Source organism: Solea solea, chromosome 21 (genome assembly GCF_958295425.1).
Source record: "Solea solea chromosome 21, fSolSol10.1, whole genome shotgun sequence".
Taxonomy (NCBI): domain Eukaryota; kingdom Metazoa; phylum Chordata; class Actinopteri; order Pleuronectiformes; family Soleidae; genus Solea; species Solea solea.
This window is the reverse complement of record NC_081154.1, coordinates 18241791-18264146: the sequence shown is the minus strand read 5'-3', so window position 1 is coordinate 18264146 and position 22356 is coordinate 18241791. Positions and strand designations below refer to the sequence as shown.

At 42.0% G+C, this 22356-nt stretch overlaps 2 protein-coding genes across 3 annotated transcripts; one reads left to right on the top strand and one right to left on the bottom strand.

Moving 5' to 3' along the window:
• Positions 1-1855: 1855 nt before the first annotated feature.
• On the top strand, positions 1856-8064 carry sult1st6 (sulfotransferase family 1, cytosolic sulfotransferase 6). Its single transcript, XM_058620573.1, has 7 exons — positions 1856-2574; positions 3260-3388; positions 3709-3806; positions 3996-4122; positions 5293-5387; positions 6554-6734; positions 7495-8064. The coding sequence occupies exons 1-7, from the start codon at positions 2388-2390 to the stop codon at positions 7605-7607; spliced, it is 930 nt and encodes a 309-aa protein (XP_058476556.1). The 5' UTR covers positions 1856-2387; the 3' UTR covers positions 7608-8064.
• Positions 7816-22097, bottom strand: atp2a1l (ATPase sarcoplasmic/endoplasmic reticulum Ca2+ transporting 1, like). Of its 2 annotated transcripts, none has more exons than XM_058620543.1 (23): positions 21833-22097; positions 21089-21106; positions 20785-20867; positions 19818-19922; positions 18801-18939; positions 17284-17364; positions 17112-17197; positions 16086-16383; positions 15825-15991; positions 15648-15736; positions 15321-15423; positions 15095-15226; positions 14761-14877; positions 14457-14675; positions 14220-14331; positions 13592-13815; positions 13265-13485; positions 12498-12700; positions 12314-12399; positions 12075-12208; positions 11093-11210; positions 10262-10379; positions 7816-8520 (listed from the first exon to the last, which is right to left on the bottom strand). In XM_058620543.1, the coding sequence occupies exons 1-23, from the start codon at positions 21948-21950 to the stop codon at positions 8504-8506; spliced, it is 2988 nt and encodes a 995-aa protein (XP_058476526.1). In that variant the 5' UTR covers positions 21951-22097; the 3' UTR covers positions 7816-8503. The 2 variants fall into 2 exon arrangements, with proteins under 2 accessions (XP_058476526.1, XP_058476527.1); XM_058620544.1 differs by lacking the exon at positions 7816-8520 and adding an exon at positions 9517-9536.
• Positions 22098-22356: the final 259 nt, after the last annotated feature.

The following is a 22356-nucleotide window of genomic DNA, read 5'->3' as shown; positions in this document are numbered from 1 at the left end:
TTCTTGGTCACTGTTTATTTCTCTGAGACTTTATGGATGCCTTATGAACTGTAGCCATTTACTGTAGATTTCCCTCAGCAACTATCAGCAGTATAACCTTAACTAAAATACCAACATTTATTCCATAATTCTTTACAAAGATGGCTCATCATTGGATCGCGTTGTTGACACATTAAAGCTGTGACCGCAAACATTGTTTGTTGAAAATATAAAAAAAAACAACACTGCATCCACCAAGATCAAGGATGTTTATGCATTTCTAGCATTTTTAAACACTTGTTTTGGCAGTTTGACACCGTGACCTCTTGCTGAGGACAGCCACATTTCTAAAGGTTTAGGTGACAGTGCTGGTATTTGAACAAATTGCAGTGAAATTGTACAAATATGTATGAAATATGTACATACTAATTGAACTTTCAAAGTCTTTAAAAAAAATAATAATAATAATATAATATACATATTACATGTATATGTGTGTGTTTGAATAACAGGTCTAGAAAGTCAAGGACAGAGCACTAAAGGCAGCTGCTGTGTCTCGGGTAGATACGGACCACTGGCTCGGTACATTTGACGGCTGGCAATTATACAAAAAACATCTATAGTTCAAAACATATGGCAGCAAAAGCATGAATTCACCAGCATGTCTTCACCTCCACCTCACTGTCTCACTTCAGTGTATTTAGAAAACTTCCCTCCACATGGGGGCACTGCTGAGCCTCTAAAATAAATGTGGTCACAGTAAATGCTGCTTCAACATAAGTTCAGATATGATCAGTTTACATTAATTTACATTCTGTCTCTGTGATTATATACATTATAATGTACGTAGCATTGTGTCCCTGTTTGGTGTAGCATTACAGCGCCACAGTCACAAATGTTTTTTACATATTAAAAAAGACATTCTCTGTAAACTGATCATATCTGAGCTTATGTTAAGCAGCATTTTCTGTCATCACTAATCTGGTGAGTTGTGACTCTGTCATAATCCTAACTACTTCCAATGAGGAAATCATTCAGTTCTGCGGCAAGACTGAGCTTCATCTGACTGTATTTACTGCAGTCGGCTGACTGCACACACACACACACACACACACACACACACACACACACAGAAACTAGCTGTGGATGTGCAGGGCATCTGAGTGTGTGTGGAACAATCACTCATCTGTTAATTCAACTAAAAATAGCTTTTGTTTTCTTCACTTTGACTTGTCTGTGAGTACAGGGCGTGTTCTGGTGATGTCCAGCGTCTTTTCAGACTGACTTTAGTTACTCTGACAGTAAATGCCCCCGACTTTAACATCATCGTTTCCTAAATACCTTATTTGTTGTCTACACAGAAATGCAAAGGTGGCGTTTTGAGGTTTCCCCGCCCTGGGACCTGTTTAAAAAAACAACAACTACCCTCTAATGTAAAAGAAAAACTAGTTAATAACATAGCTATAACATAATTAATGCATAATTAGTAACTTACAGTGATACATTTGTATCACTGTAAGTTACACACAGATCAGGTTCAGCGTACGGCCCCATAAAGGCTTGGGCCGGCCCTGTCCACTTGCATGTAAAAAGGTTTTTTTTGTAGTGTAATTTTCAGCTAATGTTTTACTCAGTTAGGTCATTCACTCTGGGTCCAAAGGTCTGTTTCAGCTGGACATACAGACACACAGTGTCTCTCACAGTAAACTTTACTAAAGTTTTCTTCTTCTGTGAAAAAAGTGAAAAGAAAGCAATTTGAGCTCAGAGAAAAATATGCATTCCTCTGTGACAGATTCCCTGGTGTGTGTATGTGTATGTGTGAGGGGGGGGGGGTGGCTCTGTTAAGAACCTCCCCATGTCTGCTTCTTCCTCATATTAGAGAGGAAGCACGAGAAGGCATAGAAGAGGGAAAACAGTTGGAATGTTACACAAGAGCACTGTAGTGTAGGTTTCAGATAAGAAGCTGAGCTCTGACAGGCAGGTTATTAAGAGAGCACGAGGACAGAAAGAATTTCAGAGAGATCAGGACACTGAGTAGGGAGGGACGTCTTCTGGATTCACAGGCTGCAGAGACCTTGGCTGGAAACACAAAGACTTCAAGAGGAGAAAGGAGAAAAGAGAGAGAGAGAGCCAACAGGAAGACAAATGAAAGAGTGATCAGGGCTCACATGCTGTGATTGTGGTTCCTGATAACCAAGATTTCCTATAGGCACCGGAATCGAAGGTGTTACCGGTTGAGCGCGAGCCAATAAGTCTGTGACAAAGGCATCACAAACAGCTGAGAGAGGGAGAGAGAGAGAGACAGAGAGAGAGGAGCTCTCTGCAGGAGAGGAACCACTGCACTGGTGTTGCTCAAGTGCTTCTGGAAATTCCCCTTTTTCTTTATTCTCCTCAAGTGAACTCCAGTCATGTCCGAGGAAAAAGAGTTGTCGTTCACAGAGGTCATAGAGAAGGCCAGCGCCTCCATCACTCGCTTCCCTCTCATCAGGGTGAGAGGAGTCCCTCTCATGTGCTACATCGCCAACAACTTTGACTCAGTGTGGGAGTTCAGCCCTGACCCTTCAGACATCCTCATCGCCACCTACCCCAAAGCAGGTACTCACACTGCTGCGCCACCGCTGCGCCACCGCTGCGCCACCGCTGCGCCACTGCTGCTGTGTTCATGGAAGGAAAATACACTTGTCTACAAACTTAAAAATATGACTTCCATTGGTAGTTCATTCATTCATTCATTCATACGTCACAGGGTCGCTAGTGTCCACCTAAGTTCATTCAGACTAAAATGACCAACTTTCTTGCTTTAGTTTGAATGAACCTAATTAATTTACTAATAAAAGTCATATTTTTAAGTTTGTCAGCCATTTCTTTTTTGAGTGTATGCTTATTTACTCAAATATAAACATGAAGTGTACTGTAAGTGTATGTCCACTGATCTCTATATTTAACCCTCGACTACTTGTTGACTTTTCAGAATAACATTGTGCATATAAATAATTAGTGTCATGAATTGATTATTAATCAATTAAAATAATTGTCAACTTTTTTCCTTTTTTTTTTAATCGCCTAAAAAACTAAATATCGAGCATGAAAAACAAAATGAATGAAGCGGGGAATGAGGACAAATAAAAATTCTTAAAAAAACATTTACTGTTATGAGGCAAAAAGAATTGATTTCTTCCCTAAAATAAGGATATTTAACATAAGACTGTATCTTATTCTGTCAGTTCTTCGTTGGTTTTTTGTTTATTTGTTGGTTTTCTCGATGATTTTGGGACACCAGGGACCACATGGACTCAGGAGATCGTGGACCTACTTCGTCACAACGGGGATGCAGAGGCCTGCAAACAAGCGCCCACACCTGTCCGTAGTCCTTTCCTGGAGATCAGCTCCCCACCTCCCATCCCCTCAGGTGTGTGTTGTCACAATAATATACATAATACACACACATATGTATGTATGTATGTATCTATCTATCTATCTATCTATCTATCTATATATATATATATATATATATATATATATATATATACATATATATACACATATATATATATATATATACATATATACATATATATATATATATATATATATATATACACACACACACATACATGTTTAAGTGTATATACATGTCTGTAGGATAATAAATGTAACAAATGTAAGTTTCTGTGGTTGATTTTGGGCGTTGAGCTCATTTGTATCCATTTCTCTAACTTCACTCGTCAGGTCTTGACCTTCTGAACAAAACCGATCCCCCAAGAATCATCAAGACACATCTTCCTTTTCAGATGGTGCCTCTTGGATTTTGGGAAAAGAAGTGCAAAGTAAGAATTGATAATTGAAAAACCTGCTGAGAGAAAACTCTGCTGAGTCAACGTCACAGGATAGCTTTGCACAGTTAGCAACAGCATTTACAACACAATGCCATAAAAGACATGTTAATCCAATGACCCGGGCCTTGTATTGTTGTCACAACTCCTTCTCTATGTCTCCCTCCTGCTTCCTTTGTAAAGACGATCTACGTGGCACGCAATCCCAAAGACAACCTGGTCAGCTACTACTACTTTGACCAAATGAATATGACCCAGCCTGAGCCCGGGCCCTGGGAGGGCTACATCCACAAGTTCATGGGAGGAGAGTGTAAGTAGATTCATCTACATTCCTCAGTGTCCCTTTACCTACAAACTGGTTCTATCTGCACAAAGGCCTCTAACCCTGCAATGAATTCACCAATCAACAAATCCTTGTTACTAATTACAGGGAAAGGATTTACAGTATAATGAATTCATTTGGTGTTATATTATTATGAATAAAACAGCTGCTACTCTACACCTCTACAGATGCATTGTCAACAGTTCTAACTTTATAGTTTGAACTCCAAGGTCATGGGTCATTTTCTGTGGTTAACCGTTAACCAGGTCACCATAGAGGCCATTTCCTAGAGCACCATCTACTGGAGCTCCTTCATTATAATATCTACATATCTATATCATATCTACATATACACACACACATATATATATATATATATATATATATATATATATATACATACACATATTCATTATTCTTTTACCACTTGACAAGCCAATTTCTTGTTATTTGTTTCCGATCAAACTTGTTTTGTCTTTGTCTGAACCACAGACTGAGAATATCATGACGAAAGGATCACCTTGAAAAGAAATGATACAAATTGCACCTAAAGGCACCAAAGCTCCTTAACTTAACTGGTTTTTTTAATAGCCGTCGTGTTGACAATGAAAAGTATGTGCGTAAATGAATAACTGTCAGACGGAGAACAAAGTGACATCTACACTTATATAAATAACACATAAAAGATCAGAACTTCCCAGAATCATTCATGTCATAAAGTCAGTTATATTGTCACAGAGCTCATTGGTGTTTAATCACCAATAACCAGCTTCAAGGTGTTGAAATGTGAAAGTCAAGTATCATAACCCCTGAAATCTTCTGTCGAGGAGGTGACATTTCAGATCTGTGATGACAATATGGTGATATTTCATGTCATGTATCCTCGTGTGAAGTGCATGAACACTGTAATACTGAGAAACAAAGATGGGCCAAGACTTAATCACCATCGTGTGAACTCATCTTTTTATATTTGAAAGTTACATATTACAGTTTTACACTATCACCATAAAACGTGTCGTTAAAAAATAATATGGAGCTACGAGCGGGTAACTGTGGGACAAAGGAATGTCAATCATGAAGCGGATGACTAATCCACACCAATCAGATGATTGAAGATGATGTTTACGACCGTGTGACTGACGGCTGTTGTCTGTGCAGTGTCGTGGGGCTCGTGGTACGACCATGTGAAAGGTTACTGGCTGGAGAGAGAGAAGCACAATATTCTTTACCTCTTCTACGAGGACATGAAAGAGGTACGGACAACACAAAGACAGACGATAAAGTAGCAACAACAATGATGTGAAGAGATGACAGTGTAATTAAAACCATACTGTAAATAACTATAACTATATTTGGTTAAAAATGAACACGACTTAAATAATTAAATTGCAAATCACACAATGAGATTTAGACCCTTTTCATTTCCAGTAGAGAAAAATGGTATGTTTTGAACTTCAACTTTATTTATACATTACAATGTACACAAACACAGCACATTTCTAAATCAAAAAAGATTTATTATTATTATTATTATTATTATAAACATAAATGGCCTTCATTTAACATTAAAAAGCAAAAGAAATAAAACAGTTATTATCTGAAATGAAAGGTAATGGTAAGTGTAATTTAATACCATGTAATACAGATCATAAACAGTAGATCTTTTTCCACATACAGTATCTTAAATTAGTTTATTTAACTCCCGGTGTATAAGATAAAGAAGTAAAGTTAGGTGATAGTGTTATTTCATCATTAAGCATCAAATACATGTGTGTTCACTACTTGATTTCCACCTGAGAAGAATAAGGTGGAGTTGAAACTTCAGGAAAATATGCATTTGGCATTAGGTTTCCTATAATATATATATGGAAGGAAAAGAATGAATCTTATATATGTATATATATACTGTATGTATATATGCATATTTGTTGGACATTGATTTTGAACCGTTAAAAAAGCTACATCTAACTTTAAAACAGAACTATTTAGGGTTTGTAAAAATATGTCCTCCAACACTGTAGTGGGAGCTGTGTAGAAAATAAGGTGACAAGGCAACCACACATTTTCATCAATATTTCATGATATTTCATCAAATATCAGCATTTGCAGTTGTTAGAAACCTTTTTTTTTTATTCTGGATTGAGAACATTTACTTAAACTGCTTAAATAATCCTAACCTTTGAGACATGTCATCGTTATAACTGTTCACTTGAGCTGCTTCAAACTTGGCAGGTGACTTACTTAGGGCACCAGTGTGTGCACTTTGACATTTTGGATAAGAAATGCAAAATATCTTGGTAGAAATATTTGCTAAAAGAGTTAAAAGACACACGTGGAACAATAACTGCATTAGTCAGTTGTAAAAACTCCACCTACAAATTGTATTTTCCCTAATCCCCATCTCACATTTCCTTCCCAGAATCCGCGGCGTGAGGTGGAGCGCATCATGAGGTACCTGGACCTGGACCTGTCTGATGAGGTCCTCAGCAGGATTGTGGAGCTCACGTCTTTCAAGAACATGAAGGAGAACCCGATGGCCAACTACTCGTGCGTGCCAGCACCAGTGTTTGACCTGTCTGTCTCTGCCTTCATGAGAAAAGGTGATTCACTCACCTCCACAAGTCATGTATTAACCCTAACCCATTTAAGCATGAGCCAAAAACATAATCACCACGTCACACACAGGACAAAACATGTTTGTTAGGATTGTACCATTCTACAACCAGTCTACTCTCTCTGCTTCATGGTACAGTCCACTAGTGTCTAGCCTACAGTCTAACCTTACTAGTTTACAACTTAAAGAGGAACTAAACCCCTGTTCTGAAGCTGACTCCGCCCCAAATGCCTGATTTTAAAAATCTACAAAAAGTGGGCAGGGAGTTATCGGTGAGTGTGCATGAGAAACTTGCATGAGGAAGTCTGCCGATACTTACACATGTACAACTCAGTGCAGAGAGAATACAAGGAAACTGTGGTCATGGAATATAAGTGAGTAAGCAGGTGTGGAGAACGACATCCGGGGATTTAGAACGCGGTATAATCTCACAGACAGAGTGTCATTCTCTCAGATTACTTGATTTACTTTAATGGTGAAAGAGTTGCAGGCAAATATCAGAAGTGAGAGAGGAAGCTTTTAGTCTTTCATTCAGTTGCATTATAATTGTGCACACACACACACATACAGCTATTCTACATATGAGAACGCCAATATGTTAAATATTCAGATTTGAGGTTTATTCACATTTTGGATTGAGAACTTGTATTTGTTCAACATTAAAATGAAAAGTGTGCACGCGGTGTAGATTATGATTTATATGAATAATTAAAGATGAATATATCCCATCATGATTTGGTTCACAGGTGAAGTGGGTGACTGGACCAACCATTTCACACCGGAGCAAACCAAGATGTTCGATGACGACTACGAGAAGCAAATGAGGGACGTCGACATACCATTCAGGAGCCTCATCTAAAGAAGTCATGCTTCTATATATACATACATAACATATATATATATGTATACATGTGTATATAAGCTGATGCAGCTCTGCAAACCAGACACTGTGCAGCTCTCAGAGGAGACGAACCAATATGATGAGGAAATCAAAAGATAAATAAAGATATATGAATGTCAGAAGCTCATGATGTGCAGATGAACAAAGATGTGCTCCGAAGTCCAAGTGCACGAGTTTGTAATCATCACTTTATTTGCAACTTATCGCGTAAACAATATATAAGACCAAAAGTGTTGTGACTGAGTGGACATGCCCATTTAATGTCACGAGACCCCCCAAGCGTCCATTCACTGACTGCATGAAGCCTCTAGAGAGCGCTGGCAGCTGGAGGCATGTGGCTTCTTCTTCTCTTTTTCTTTTTTTGTCTGAAGTCATTGTGTGAGCCTACACCACGCTGTACAGAGTCCAGCCTAAAGCACGGAGGCTGCACGAGACACACGAGCGACAGAGACTAGAATAACAGTAATCAGCTGGAAAATCAATGATAAGAAAATGGACAGAGGACACAGAAAAAAACACAACAGCTGAACAATATCCAAGTTTAACAAAAACAAAAAGTCATTTTTAATACATACTTTATTTCTTAGAATAAAATCTTAAATATCTTTTATCAGTCTGGATAGTCGTGTACCACCTTTTTGAAATTAACTCTTCTTTTTCTTATATAGAGGCTATTTTTATGTTGAGGTTTTTTATAGTTTTTTTAACACGTTTTCCCGTGTTTACTCCTCTTTCTTCTATTTGGTTGGCTCCTCTCTTCGGCTGTGATCTCTCTCTCTCTCTCTCTCTCTCTCTCTCTCTCGCCGCCTCCCTCTCTCTCTCCGACCCTTAAGATCCTCTTCATCTTCTACACCCTAAATTCTGCAGCCCGCTGAAGAGAGACAAACAAACACATCAGTGAGCTCATAACACAAAAATAACACAGTTATTCAAATATCAACATTTGCAACTATAGCGTTGTGATCTAGGCGGGAACAATCGAACAAAGCGTGAATCTTTATTAAAGTTTATTTTCCTATCAAGGTACATGAGCAGCATAGGCGGTTCTTAACTACATTTACATTAACTACATTTATTAAGCACTATAGGAATAGCCTTTATTAACTCTCCTTGTGACTCTTATTTTAATGTAAACATGATTCCCTTAACTATGACTTTATAAATGTATGGGTCTAGAAAATAGGAATTAATGAACCATAATTAAGTATTTATTAAGCATTATTATCTTTTATTAATGCTCCTTGTGACTCTTATTGTACACACACAACTTAAGGCTCGGAAAGGATCATTAATAAAGGTTAACAATGTTTAATAAATGCTTTATTATAGTTACGCTTATTCACTAACAGCTTATTACTGCGTTACCAGTAGCTTTAATAAAATGTTTAGTTGAAGTATTAAGTCAATTAACTGCTGTTCATTAATGTACCTTTGATGAAACCCAATAAATGATGACAATAATTAGGATTGAGGCCTTTGTGAGACCCAGAGCGACACTGGACACACGTCTGCAGGAGTATGGACAGAAAGCTGCTACGCTAACAGCAGCAGCAGCAGCAGCAGCAGCAGCAGCACCTCGTCCTGCTGAGGCAGCTCATGAGCCAGGAGGACATGAGACGTGAGGGGGACATGAGACGTGAGGAGGAGGACATGTCACAGACGCACAGCAGCACTCTGGGACCTGCACACCATGTCAATGTGGGACTGAAAAGTGTCTCCACTGTTGTTGTTGTCTAGTCAGGGAGAGCCCAGAGTGCACGGACAAACAGCACACACACACACACACACACACACTTGGGTACGCAGTGATGGAGCCACCAGCAGCTACAGCTGTGGAATACCTTGTTTTAGTTACAGGCTAATGGTGGTAGGTTGACTCAATTTACTCTGGAAATTAAAGGAAGGGTTAAGTGAGTGAACGGTGAATAAAGAAGAAAGAACAGGCAGATGAATTGTTAGACAGATGATGTACATGGTTGGAATGATGGGGGGAGCTCAGTCTGAAACAAACAATAAATAATCTACTAATAGTAATATATATCAATATGCGTTTATTTGCTCATTACGAACCAATTTGTCTGCACTTTAATAGGCCGTGTTGCCATTATCCCCGATTTACCCATGAATAAGCCCATGTATGACTGACAGCTGAGGAATGACATAAATAAAATTTGCATTTCATTTTATCAAGTGAACTAATACGATGAAAAACTAAACGTGTATTTATTTTATAACATATGGCAAAAGTTTTATATGAGAAGTAGTTAAAAGCCAAAGTCAGTGGCTCTTATTTTGAAAGCCAGGTAAAGGAAATGGTGCTCTTTGGTTTTTAGCTGCTCATTAAAACGTGTTTTTGTCTGATAAGAATAACTAATAAAACTATAATAATGAGATATTGTAAAATGTGTACTTTATTTTTCCAAAGATAACTTATAAAGCTACATTTTAAATTTAAAAACGTGTATTTATTTGATAAAAATATCTACTATATATATTATAAAATAATATGGGGTGATGACAGGCCGCACTGAGCTCCCCCAAATGTCACAGTGTTACTCCAGCACTGATTAAGTGGAGGTGCAGTTCATGGTGATGTACTCAAGGCGACTTACTCTCAACGTAGTTGCGGGCCACGAACTTCAGCACCTCATCAATGAGGATGACGGGGAAGGAGAGCTTCAGCACCATCAGCCACTGCTCGGTGTTCAGATGGGTCAACTTGAAGATCATCTGTATGAGACGGCACAAGAGTGAGAATCAGTCTTCACACGTCAGCTCCAGTGTGTGACGAGCAAAAAATCAACATACGTCCAATAAGTATGAGCGGGAAATTACTTTCAAATTCTGTATTTTGGGCCACGTGGAAGCATCGTGGTGAGCACATTTGTCTTGCAGCAAAAAGACCTAGGTTCATGTCCTGGTCTGACCAAGTGTGCATGTTTTCCCCTTGTGTGTGTGTGTGTGTGTGTGGGGGGGGTTTTCTCCGGGTTCCTCCCACAGTCCCATGACCATAGCAGTGAATGTGACTCTGTGATATTCAGGATGCACGCTGCTTTTCACATGTTGTCACAGTGGCCACGCGACCCTCATGTGGTAGACAATGAATGAATTCATGAATTAAGTATTATTTTAAATGATGTGTTGTAGGCAAGAGCCCTGCTTCTCAGAGGCAGCCATCTTGTGCCACCATGTTTCTACAGTCGCCTGAATGCTTATTTGCTATTTGGAGCAGAAGCTTATTCATGCAAACAACATCCTTTCTGGTCAGGATGAGCCGATATTCAGTATCCATGTCCGACCGGTGTGATACTGGTCAGAATCACTATCTTAGACTTTGGGTCGTTTTCCATGACTTCAGCGTGGGCGGAGCCATGCTACGACTGTACAGTTGAGAACAGAGTTAGCGCAAAGATGTCGACTGTGGGTGTGGATGTGTGACTTACGGGCAGAGGGTCAACATAGATGATCATGAAGTGCAGGGACATGGAGAGGGTCATGGCGGACAGCAGCCAGAAGTTGCTCCATGGGGGCATGCGGATCAGAGACTGGTTCTCAGACAAGCTTGATGAAAAAAAAGGACAAGGAAATGGGTCATGTGATGTGTAAGCCACTCGAGTCATGATTCTATATAGTGCTCAATAGTCTCCCTCCTCACTACACTACTAACCCCATATTCTGCCCCCTGCAGGTCACTTAGATCAGTGATTCCCACAGATGAGTCATGGGAGATTTTTGAAAGTAGAAGAATGTTCCCACTCCGTAACTCACGATTGTGTTTGGATGTAATTACCAAACATCTATCAGTAATTATGTATGTTTTTACATCTTTAAAAAAATACTGACTTAGATCATCCTTTAATGTAGTACAATAACACAGTACTAGTATATTATTATTGAGTATATCACACTGTTAGTGTGTATATACAGTACTGTGACTTTGTTTGTAGCAATGCTAAAATCACCATTTGTAGTTATTTCCCAATCTCTTTATTGGAATACAACCAGGAAAAAAACATAAAAATATGAATGTATTATGTTAAAAAAGTGTGACCTTCAATGCAATATTGAGTTTTTTCCAGCCTAACTACTGGAACAACCACATTCCCTGCACAAGGATCAATAAAGGCTCTTAATGTTCATTTTAAAACAGCTCCGGTCAGTTCCCTTCTTTTATTAAAAAAACCTAAATGGACAGATTGTGTGTAAGCCCTGGAATGGCCTCCCATCCCAGTCACATTAGGTCTCCATCATTGTTTTCATTTTGATCTAATTTAAAAGTCTTACATTTGTTTTTAACCTTGTGTTGAATCCTCTTTTCAGTTTGACTCGATCATGTATAACTGTGTCATGTTGTTCCAGTCCTTGCCTTGTCAAAGCGCCCTGTTGTTTTACATAGACATGTGTGAGGTGAGGTGAGGTGACTACCTGTTGAGGGCATTGCACATCTCAATGGTGACCAGCACAGACAGGGCCATGGTCATGGGGGGACAAGCCTCAAAGACCTCACAGTCCAGGCCGACAAAGTCCTCGTTCTCATCGTGGCACTGCATGAAGTGGGACTGAGAGAGAGAGGGAGAGAGAGGGAGAGAGGGAGAGAGGGAGGTCATGAAGCATCTGTATGTGAAAGACAGAGAATACACTGTAGAAAAGTGATGGTTACATACCAGCTGGTAGTAGGTGATTTTGGGACCAGTCTGGTCGTACAGGAACCACCAGACAGCACCACCAACAGTGGCGGCACCAACGTATCCTGTCAGGATGAGGTAACAGTGTCAGTGCAGCCATGTTCTTCTTCCTGCTTTTAAACTAAACATGTGGCAACATGATGATGATGATGATGGCACGTACCACCGATGGCCATGTATCTGAAGAACAGCCAGCCAGAGATCAGGGGCTCCTTGGGGGAACGTGGGGGCTTGCCCATGATGTCCAGGTCGGGGGGGTTGAAGCCCAGGGCGGTGGCGGGCAGACCGTCAGTCACCAGGTTGACCCACAGCAGCTGGACGGGGATCAGAGCCTCGGGCAGACCCAGGGCAGCAGTCAGGAAGATACTGAGGGAGTGATGAAGAAAACATGGTTAGAGACAGAGAGGAAGGGAAGGGAAGATCAAAGTGTGTTAGGGCTGGGTCAAAGTATCTATTTGGTGTGTATTGTTGTCTACATGATTAAAACACTCTTTAGTGGATTCACCAAGACAACGTTTTTGGAGTCTGGAAAGGGTGAAGTCTCCCCCCACTGTCAAAGAGGCGTGGCCATAGATGATAATGCCTCTGCATGCAATTGGGCAGACCTACAATCAATCAGACCAATGACCAGGACGACGTATGCAAAGCGTGGAAAACGTGTCCACAGGCAGGCTTGTTGTGGTTTTTAGGAGCAATGCTATCTAGTAATGACTTGAGTAAGTCGCCTAAAAAGGAAGCAGAAGCTGAATGGAAAGACAGCTGTTCTTCAGTGGCTGCCATGTTGGATGTACACAAAAGCTGGTAGACGCCACTTCTCTGTCGTTAAGTCCGTAGCGTGCCAGGGGCGATATTTGTGATTGGTTCAACTTTCTTCCAAATCAAACTTTGAGGCTTCAAAGTGGGAGTTGAGATTGTTCTGGGGCCACTCACCAGACGACCTCACCCACGTTGGAGGAGATGAGGTAGCGGATGAACTGCTTCATGTTGTTGTAGATAGCTCTGCCCTCCTCAACAGCAGCCACAATGGAAGAGAAGTTGTCGTCAGCCAGGACCATCTCAGAGGCAGACTTGGCAACGGCAGTGCCAGAGCCCATGGCGATGCCGATCTCGGCCTTCTTCAGGGCAGGGGCATCGTTCACACCATCACCAGTCTGCGGAGAGGAAGCACCGTCGTTTTTAACAGTTACTACTAGAAATCCTCAGTGAACCCCAGGACAAAAGCAACAGCTCATTTATCCTGCGCTGCCAAACTCTTACCATAGCAGTAATGTCATCAAAGCCCTGAAGAAACTCCACAATCTTGGACTTGTGAGCTGGCTCCACACGGGCAAAGCAGCAGGCCCTGCGCACGGCCTCGGCCTGTTCATGGAGGGGCAGGTCGTCAAACTCACGTCCGGTGTAGGCCTTGCCGGAAACATCCTCTTCCTCAGTGAAGATGCCGATGCGGCGGCAGATAGCGATAGCAGTTCCCTTGTTGTCACCTGGAAGTTGGAGGAGATGTTGGATGCAGGTTTTTGTAAATATTAAATCTACAGTGAGGAGTACAGTTCTATATGTGATATTGTTTCATGATAAACGATAAAAAAAATTCATCATTTTTACAATTATGATTTTAGATTCTCATTTTTCTCATTTAACCCACTTCTTACCAAAATGTAAGAAAGGATCATTTCAGTGTTTTCTTTAATTTAATTTTAAGAGTGTAAAGCAGATGTTTACAGTGATTACAATGTAACATAAATAAAATGTATTATTAGTATTATTATTTTATAATTATTTGCATATTAGCAGTAACAACAAATCATGTCATGTTTTTCTAACATAGCATCATTTCAGAGTTCATAGTGGGCTGGTGTGGAGAATTCATCCAGCCCATAATACTAACCAGTGATCATAATGACACGGATTCCAGCATCTCTGCACAGCTCAATAGAGCTAGAGACTTCCTTACGAGGGGGGTCCAGCATACCCACACAGCCCACAAAGGTCAGATCAGTCTGAGGACAGAAATCATTCACGTGTCATTACAGTTGTGTCCAAACATTTTCAGGAACAAGTTCACCAACAACAACGATAATAATAATAATAATAATAATAATAATAATAAGAAGAAAACTCTCACCTCGTAATCAGCGAACTTGGTTGAGTCCTCAAGGACCATCTCCTCTGGCCTCAGTGGGTTGTCATTGGTGGCCAGGGCCAGGCAACGCAGGGTGTCGCGACCGGTACCCCAGTCCCTGATCACAGACAAGATCTTCTCCTTGATGGCGTTGGTCAGGGGGACGCGGGTGGTGCCCACGCGCACGTATGTGCACCTGTCAATCACGCCCTCAGGGGCGCCCTGTGGAGCACGCGGGTTGTTGTTGTTGTTGTACAATGAACACAGTGCAGTCACAGAGGAAGGTGCTGAGAGGGAAGTCACTGACCTTCACGAACATCTTGGCGCCACCCTCACCTTTACCGGGGGTGCAGTACACGGACATGGACTTCCTGTCGCGGGAGAATTCCAGAGTGAAGTTCTTCTTCATGAGGTGTTTGATGACCTGAGGGACGAGTCAGAGAAAGACGCCATGGTCAGACAGGCACTCGGGGGGGAAATGAGATTTACTGAGGGTTTTTCAGTGAATCACAATGAGCTGGGTTTAAACTCTCTGAGAGTTGTGGCTGATTTCTTTTACTTATTGTGTCTTTTATTTATTCTTCTGTATTGAGTTTGAGGCCTGAAATAATAACAGAGAGAGAGAGAGAGAGAATACTCACTGAGCAGCAGGCGTTGGCTCTCTCAATCCTGGACAGGTTCTTCACGTTGCTGTTGAACACGTTCATCTTCTCGACCAGGCAGCACAGAGCGGTCTCAGTAGCCTCACCAACCTTCTCATAGATCTTCTTAGACTGGAGAGAAGGAGAGAGCGATGGACACGATCAGTCGACCTGTGCGAGGGCAGAGGGTTTCAGCAGGATTCACGCCACATCGTTCTGACTCTACCTCGTTGTAGTCCAGAGAGGAGTCGTTGCACAGGGCGCAGATGGTAGCCAGCTCCACGAGGCCATCGTATGCGCTGCAGTTGGTCTTGGCACCACCCTGAGAACTGATCCACAGAGAGGGAAATTACAAACCAATAAACACGTGACTGTTTGTTTACATTTAAATGATGCCTGGCATCACATTAAAGTTCCAACGTGTAACATTTCAGGAAGGCCAATGTGGTTCCCTGGTGTGCGCGGGAGGAAAGGATGCTTTACTCTGCTGCAGTCTCCAGCCTCACCACTAGATGTCTATAATTGTTGTGCATGGCAATGAAAGTCCACTTACACCTCGCCCTCGGGGGTGTACTTGGAGCCAGAGATATCGAAGGCGTCCAGGTCAACGTGATCGCTGTCTACGCCCTTGATAACGAACATCTGTGAAGGAGGAAACAAAGACAGTTGTTTGTGTGCATCTGGGGAAAGGTTGTGTGTACGCAGCGAGCCGAGCACAAGAAACACTCACCTTGGTCACACACATCTGGTTGGTGGTGAGGGTGCCAGTTTTGTCTGAGCAGATGACGGAGGTGCAGCCCAGGGTCTCCACAGAGGGCAGGCTTCTGACAATGGCGTTCTTCTTGGCCATACGGCGGGTACCCAGGGCCAAGCAGGTGGTGATGACAGCGGGCAGACCTGAGAGACATTACATAGAGGAAACTGTGAGTGTCATTCAAAATAAAAGTACACAAAGACATGCTGTTTCTTCTCCTTCTTTTGCATCCCTCACCCTCGGGGATGGCAGCCACAGCCAGAGCCACAGCGATCTTAAAGTAGTAGACGGCACCACGGATCCATGAGCCTCCGTGGACGGGGTCGTTGAAGTGGCCGATGTTGATGGCCCAGACAGCAACGCAGATCAGGGAGATGACCTTGGACAGCTGCTCGCCGAACTCGTCCAGCTTGGCCTGCAGAGGAGTCTTCTCCTGCTCGGTGGCGGCCATCTGGTCGCGGATCTTGCCGATCTCAGTGGAGACTCCGGTGGCCACAGCCACGCCGATGGCCTTACCGGCAGCGATGTTGGTGCCCTGTGGAAGACAACACGTGAAGTTTAGAATAAAACGGGAAAGGGAATATGCATTCATTATTCATGGCAGTACGTGTAGGATGATGTAAAAATATAAAAATGTCATGGGATGCCGATAGTTTTAGCTCAAATCTAGTATTTTATCTTTTTTCCTCCACCTGATAAAAGTGTTTAATGACAAATACAAAAAAAACCGACTTCACTTCAGTAACCAGTTATTGAACAACAGTATATATTTGATGTCTGCACTGCAGTGACAATATTTTCAATAAAAAATAATATATAATCTACATATTACATTTAATAAATGAAAACTAAAAAAACTTAAATAAAGAGGATTCTTTATAAATCTTGAGACTAGCCCTTGTGGCACTTCAAAAATAAAAAACTAGGATTGTATGTTGGTGAGCTCGACTCGCACATGAAATATTCATAACTTTTTCCCAGTTTGGAGGCCAGGGAAGTATGGCTTTATTTTAGGGTTATTTGGAAATAAACCCTTTATTACACTATATTTATTTGCTATTTTTCACTTTACAGTTTATTTGACCAGACACTGGGGGCCACATAGAGTGACCACTCCAAACTGACAAAGATTAGATTTTCAAAAGTCCATCATTTGGAAGTACATTCAAATGTTAAATAGTGTGATTTAAAGTCGTGTTCGTGATTGCGATGTGTGATAAATCATATATCATGTTTATCCCTAGATGGCGGTGTGGGACTTACAGAGAAAAGCATGTTCTTCTTGTCCTGGTTGACAGCTCTGAGGTCGGGCACAGACTCCGTGTGTTTGATCACACTGACGGACTCACCTGACAGACAGAAAACAAACACTTCACTCAGAGCTCAAGCTCAACACAGACCGACTATAACGACAAGGATTTGCTGGAGAGCTGACCAGTGAGGATGGACTGGTCAACACGCAGAGTGGTGGACTTGATGGATACAAGCCTGATGTCAGCGGGGACTTTGTCACCAACTGTGGGAATGACAGAGAAAAAGAGAATGTTTTTATTGTACTATTATAAAAAAACATTCATGAAGTGTGTGGTTAGTGGACAGATCTCCTCTTTAATCATCCAAATCACACAAATGCTGTCACTTATGTGCTGGAACATACTAGCACTCATAATAATAAGATGGTACCACAGTAAGAGCCACATGACATGTCTGCACTAATCCACGGGCTTCACTGTGGGGCTGAGAGTGACGCGGGTCAGGTCCAATGAGAATGAACTATACGCCCGCGTGTGTGTGTGTGTGTGTGTGTGGGGGGGGTCAGCTGGCCCTCGAGGAACAGGTGTACACTCTGTGTGTGTGTGTGTGGGGGGGGGGGGTGTAGAGGCGTGGCAGGTGCTGGTTCAGGGTATTTATATTCACGACTGTGTTTTCCTTCAGTCAGCATGTTTTCACAGCAGTGCCTCCTCACTCCTCACTCCTCACTCCTCACTCGTGTTGCCTTAAAAAGACACGAGGCTCCACCATCAGGCTTCACCACACACACACACACACACACACTACATGTGTCTCACTTTCCCTCAATGGAAATTAAGGCTGAATGAATTCTTTTTTTTTCTCTCTCTCTCGCTGATTGCGATTTTACAAACCCATATAAGATTGAAACGGCTTCATTAGCATTAGCTATTATTAATATTTGAAGATAAGATAAGATACCGTGACAATTATGGTAGACTTAAAGGTCCAGTGTGTAACATGTGAGTGTGTTTAAAGTGCCATAATGGGGAAAGTGACATTGTCACAGCAGCAAAGACAGTAAAGGTCATAAACATACATAAGAAACATGCATTTTCTTTGAATGTACAATATAGAAATAGTTTCCATTTACCAGTTCAGTGTAGGATCAAATCCACTATTTAGATTTAGATTTAGTATTAAAATAAATATATGACCCATCATTTTGTTTGAATATTGTATTATTGTTTTAAAGCTGCAGTGCATCGTTTTTGTTGTTCCAGTCGGAAACAAAAATGTATCTATGTTTTAGGATTAGTATTAATGTAACATGTGTTACATTAACGTTGTTAATGTTACATACACTCATAATGAACAATTTTAGCATGAAATTAACAGTTACATTTAGTGTCTGGTCCTTATTGGCACTATTTTAGTGTCACTTTAACACTGTAATATTGAATTGAAATAATAAAATAAGTAAAGTCAAATTAAAATCATTTAAAAAGGAAAACAATGATGATATGTATATATACATATATATATATATATGTATATATATATATATGTATGTATATGTATGATGATTTACAGTTTCAAAGTGTGATTTTGATGACTTGTTCAGCCTCTTCTCACAGTGACCAATAATAATCATGTTATTATTATTCTCCTAACATAGGTGTTTTCAGAGCAGGCAGATGATTAATGACAAATCTTAATTACCGGACACCTCCACAATGTCTCCAGGGACAATTTCTCTGGCCTTGATCATCTGCACACTCTTCCTGTCAGAACGGTAAACCTTGCCCATCTCAGGCTCGTACTCCTTCAGAGCCTCGATGGCGCTCTCAGCATTCCTCTCCTGTGACACACACACACACACACACACACACACAGGAAGCATGAATAAACACATGAAATCTTCATTTTGTGGCCAAACTCATTTCAACACAGCTTTTTTATTATTATCCTGGTTTGAAAGGATGAATGAATGAATGCTCGGTGTGACACAGTGTACTGAGGTTTACATGCGCTGCTGTTCATTAGCAGCGTTTGACCGCTGTGTTCCCTCAGTGACTGATCAGCATGTCTGTTGTGTTTGGCCTATTCACTTTATGATATCTTTCATTTCCTTTCCTCAGTTGCCCTAGCTTGGTCTCTGTTTCTGTAATTATTTACATTTAAATGTATACTTATTTGAATAAAGCTTTGTTTATTTATTTATTTATTTATTAAAAGTGCACAGCACATGCTCAGAGCACCACGTACAGGCCTGGCATATGTACTACAGGTTGTTGGGGGTTTCCTGTGGATGAACATACTTGGTGAAATGATGCTACGTTTACTAAAAACTAAAAACAAAAAGACCAAATAGGGAAAGTTGTGTTTCTGTGTGAATAAGGCCTCAGTCACTTCTTTCAGCTCTTACTCAATAGAACATGATGCCAATTGTGTCATTAAGGTTCCGACTGTGAGGAAAATCGAGCATCAAGCATAGAAGTGGACGCCAGTGTGAGCGACGCCTGTGAACCTGTCATGGCAGCAGTCAGATCTTGAGGCTTTGAAAGTGGAGTTTGTTTTGTAACCAGAACACGACATCCAAGACTTGTCTAAATAAGATGAGCTCACAACAACATGCACCATTTTGACCTTTAAAGCTGCAAAAGTGAGGCCGCGTTGGAAAACCTGTCAGTAACTGGAAACTGTTTACTCCACCGTGTCACCACCCTCATCACTGACCTGCCACACTCCAACAACAGCGTTAGCGATGAGGATAAGGAGGATGACGAAGGGCTCCACGAAGGCGGTGACGGTCTCCTCGCCTTCCTCGAACCAGGCCAGCACCTGAGGTCACAGCGGTCAGGATTATAGGTCGGCGCAGAGGAGACGACAGAAAAAAAACACAAAACCATCATCATGGTTATAAAGTATATGATGTTGTGTCTAATGGGTGGAAGTGAAGGGTAAGAGAAAGGCTGCAATTAGGCAGCAATGATCACTTCATAGCTCAGTTATAGGCTTATCATGGCCGTTTATTTTCATTACATTTAATCTGATTAGGCAATCCCATAAGTCACTGCTCCTCCTGACTTCAGCCTCCGTTCCTTCCTTCAGGCGTGACCTTTCCTGACGGATTCAGTTTCTCTCCTCAGCTCGGAGCTGTCTTAAAATAAACCCTTACCCCCTCATCCCCCCCATACTTCCCTGACCCCCATCTCTCACTGGCTCCTCAATATTCGCCTTCTAAGGCCATCGTGACAGCTGCCCAAAGGGGTGAACGCCGGCCGCGGGAATTAATACACCTCCGACGAGCCTTCGCAATCTGCCTCCCTCCTCTCAAGTTGTTGCCCTCAAATTAACACGAGGAGGGTGGAGGGAGTTTAAGGAGTGGACGACGTCCAGACGACATGTGTGTTTACTGAATTAGTTTCAGCGACACATTAAAGGCCATTAACTGCATGTTTCCAGATGACACACAAGAGTGTCAGAGGGGCCAAAGGTCACGTGAAATGAGAAGTTCATTTAGCGAGTTTATTTCGGCGTCAAGACTAATAACTTTGAAAAGTGCAACACTGTGACCATGGACGCGCTCACATGAGCTGGGATGACGTCTAGTGATACAGCTCAAGTTCAACATGAATACAATGTGATGGAAATGTGCGACATGTCGAGAGCGAGAAAGGACAACTTATAAACGCTGACTTACAAAAGAGATGCAGGCAGCCAGCAGCAGGATCCTGACGAGCAGGTCCTCAAACTGCTCAACGACCAGCTCCCAGATGCTCTTACCTGACAGAAACACAAGATAATGAGCAGAAAACACGTTAATACATATGTCACTGTGTGTGGATCCTTGTGTAACACACACACTCTCTGAGTATGTGATGCTTGTGTGTGTGTGTGTGTGTGTGCACAATAACAAAGGGTGAAAAGGAAGCTGGAGGTAATAGACTATATTGTGTGCTATATGGTGAACATGAGGGTGATAATGTCATCAGGTGAAATCTTACCCTCCTCAGCTGGCAGCTCTGGAGAAGCACACCACAGAGAAGAAGGAAGTGGAGGAGGAAACAGGAAGAGAAGGGGAAAAAAGCTAGTTAGTTCAAATGACTCATCATCATCATCATCATCATCATCATCATCAACTCACATTTAAAACTAAAAGCTTGAGAAGAGAAACTGTGTAAATGTGATCCTGAGTTAAAATGATATTATGATACTGTTTGATTTCCTGTTCTGATCGAGGCCTCGTAAAAACCCAAAGTAGCTGCTCGTTCCTTCACATTCAAACTCCACTAAAACACAAACACCAGCGTTTAAACCCAAATACCAAATATCACATTAAAGTCACTCCACGGATTATTGATCAGCAATCATATTAACGATCATTTAGCCATAAGCCATCTAAGGACCTCCTCCTTTTGCCCGGCCTAAAATTATCCACCTCTCCTGTTCTAACGCCCGCCCCCCCATATATCACCCAGGAAGCTTCTTGAGCCGTCACCTGTCTCTCTCGCTCTCCAGCCATCTTCTTTGGCTGTCTTTAAATAGCTCTTCAAAGCCCTCAAAGTCTCTGCTTCTCAGTGTCTCTGTCATTTCTACCAGCTGTTGCAACTCCTCTGAAAACAGCATCACATGCAAAACCCGCACAACCCCGAGGCCTGAGCCGACAAGTGTCTGCGCACAAACACGTGCATGCTTAACTGTGAAGTGACAAGTTTCCCCCTCCCCATCCCTCATGCCCGCGCTCTCACCGTTGTGGCCATATTTCTCCAGGTTCTTCTTGAACTGGTCTGGAGTGAGACCGGTGATCTCGTTCACCCCAAAGTAAGCCAGGCATTCTGCCGGAGTCTTTGCGTGTGAGTTCTCCATCCTTGGTGGACAGACAGGGGATTGGCCTTCTAACCGAGCCTATCCGCGATCTTCTACTTCTCGATTGTTCTCTGCAGTTTTCACCCTTGGTCCACCTCCCTCACCTAAAAGTGCGGCACCCTCCAATTCAGGACTGCTGGTCTGACAGAAAGAGCGAATAGGCTCATGCATGTGTGGAGTTTTATACTTCCCCAAAGGGCCGGGGATTGGTGGACCCCCCCGCCGGCACACGCCTCCAAAATTCCAGCATGGGACGACACGGTGGGGCGGCGAGGGCGGGGCCTGAGGTGGAGCAAAAGGGGAGGTGAGGTGGACTTGGACAGGAACTGAGGAGCAGGCCTGGCCTTGGAAAGGAGGTAGTGCAGGAGGAGTGAAGGTGCAGGGGGGGGCAGGAGTTGTGGTGGTG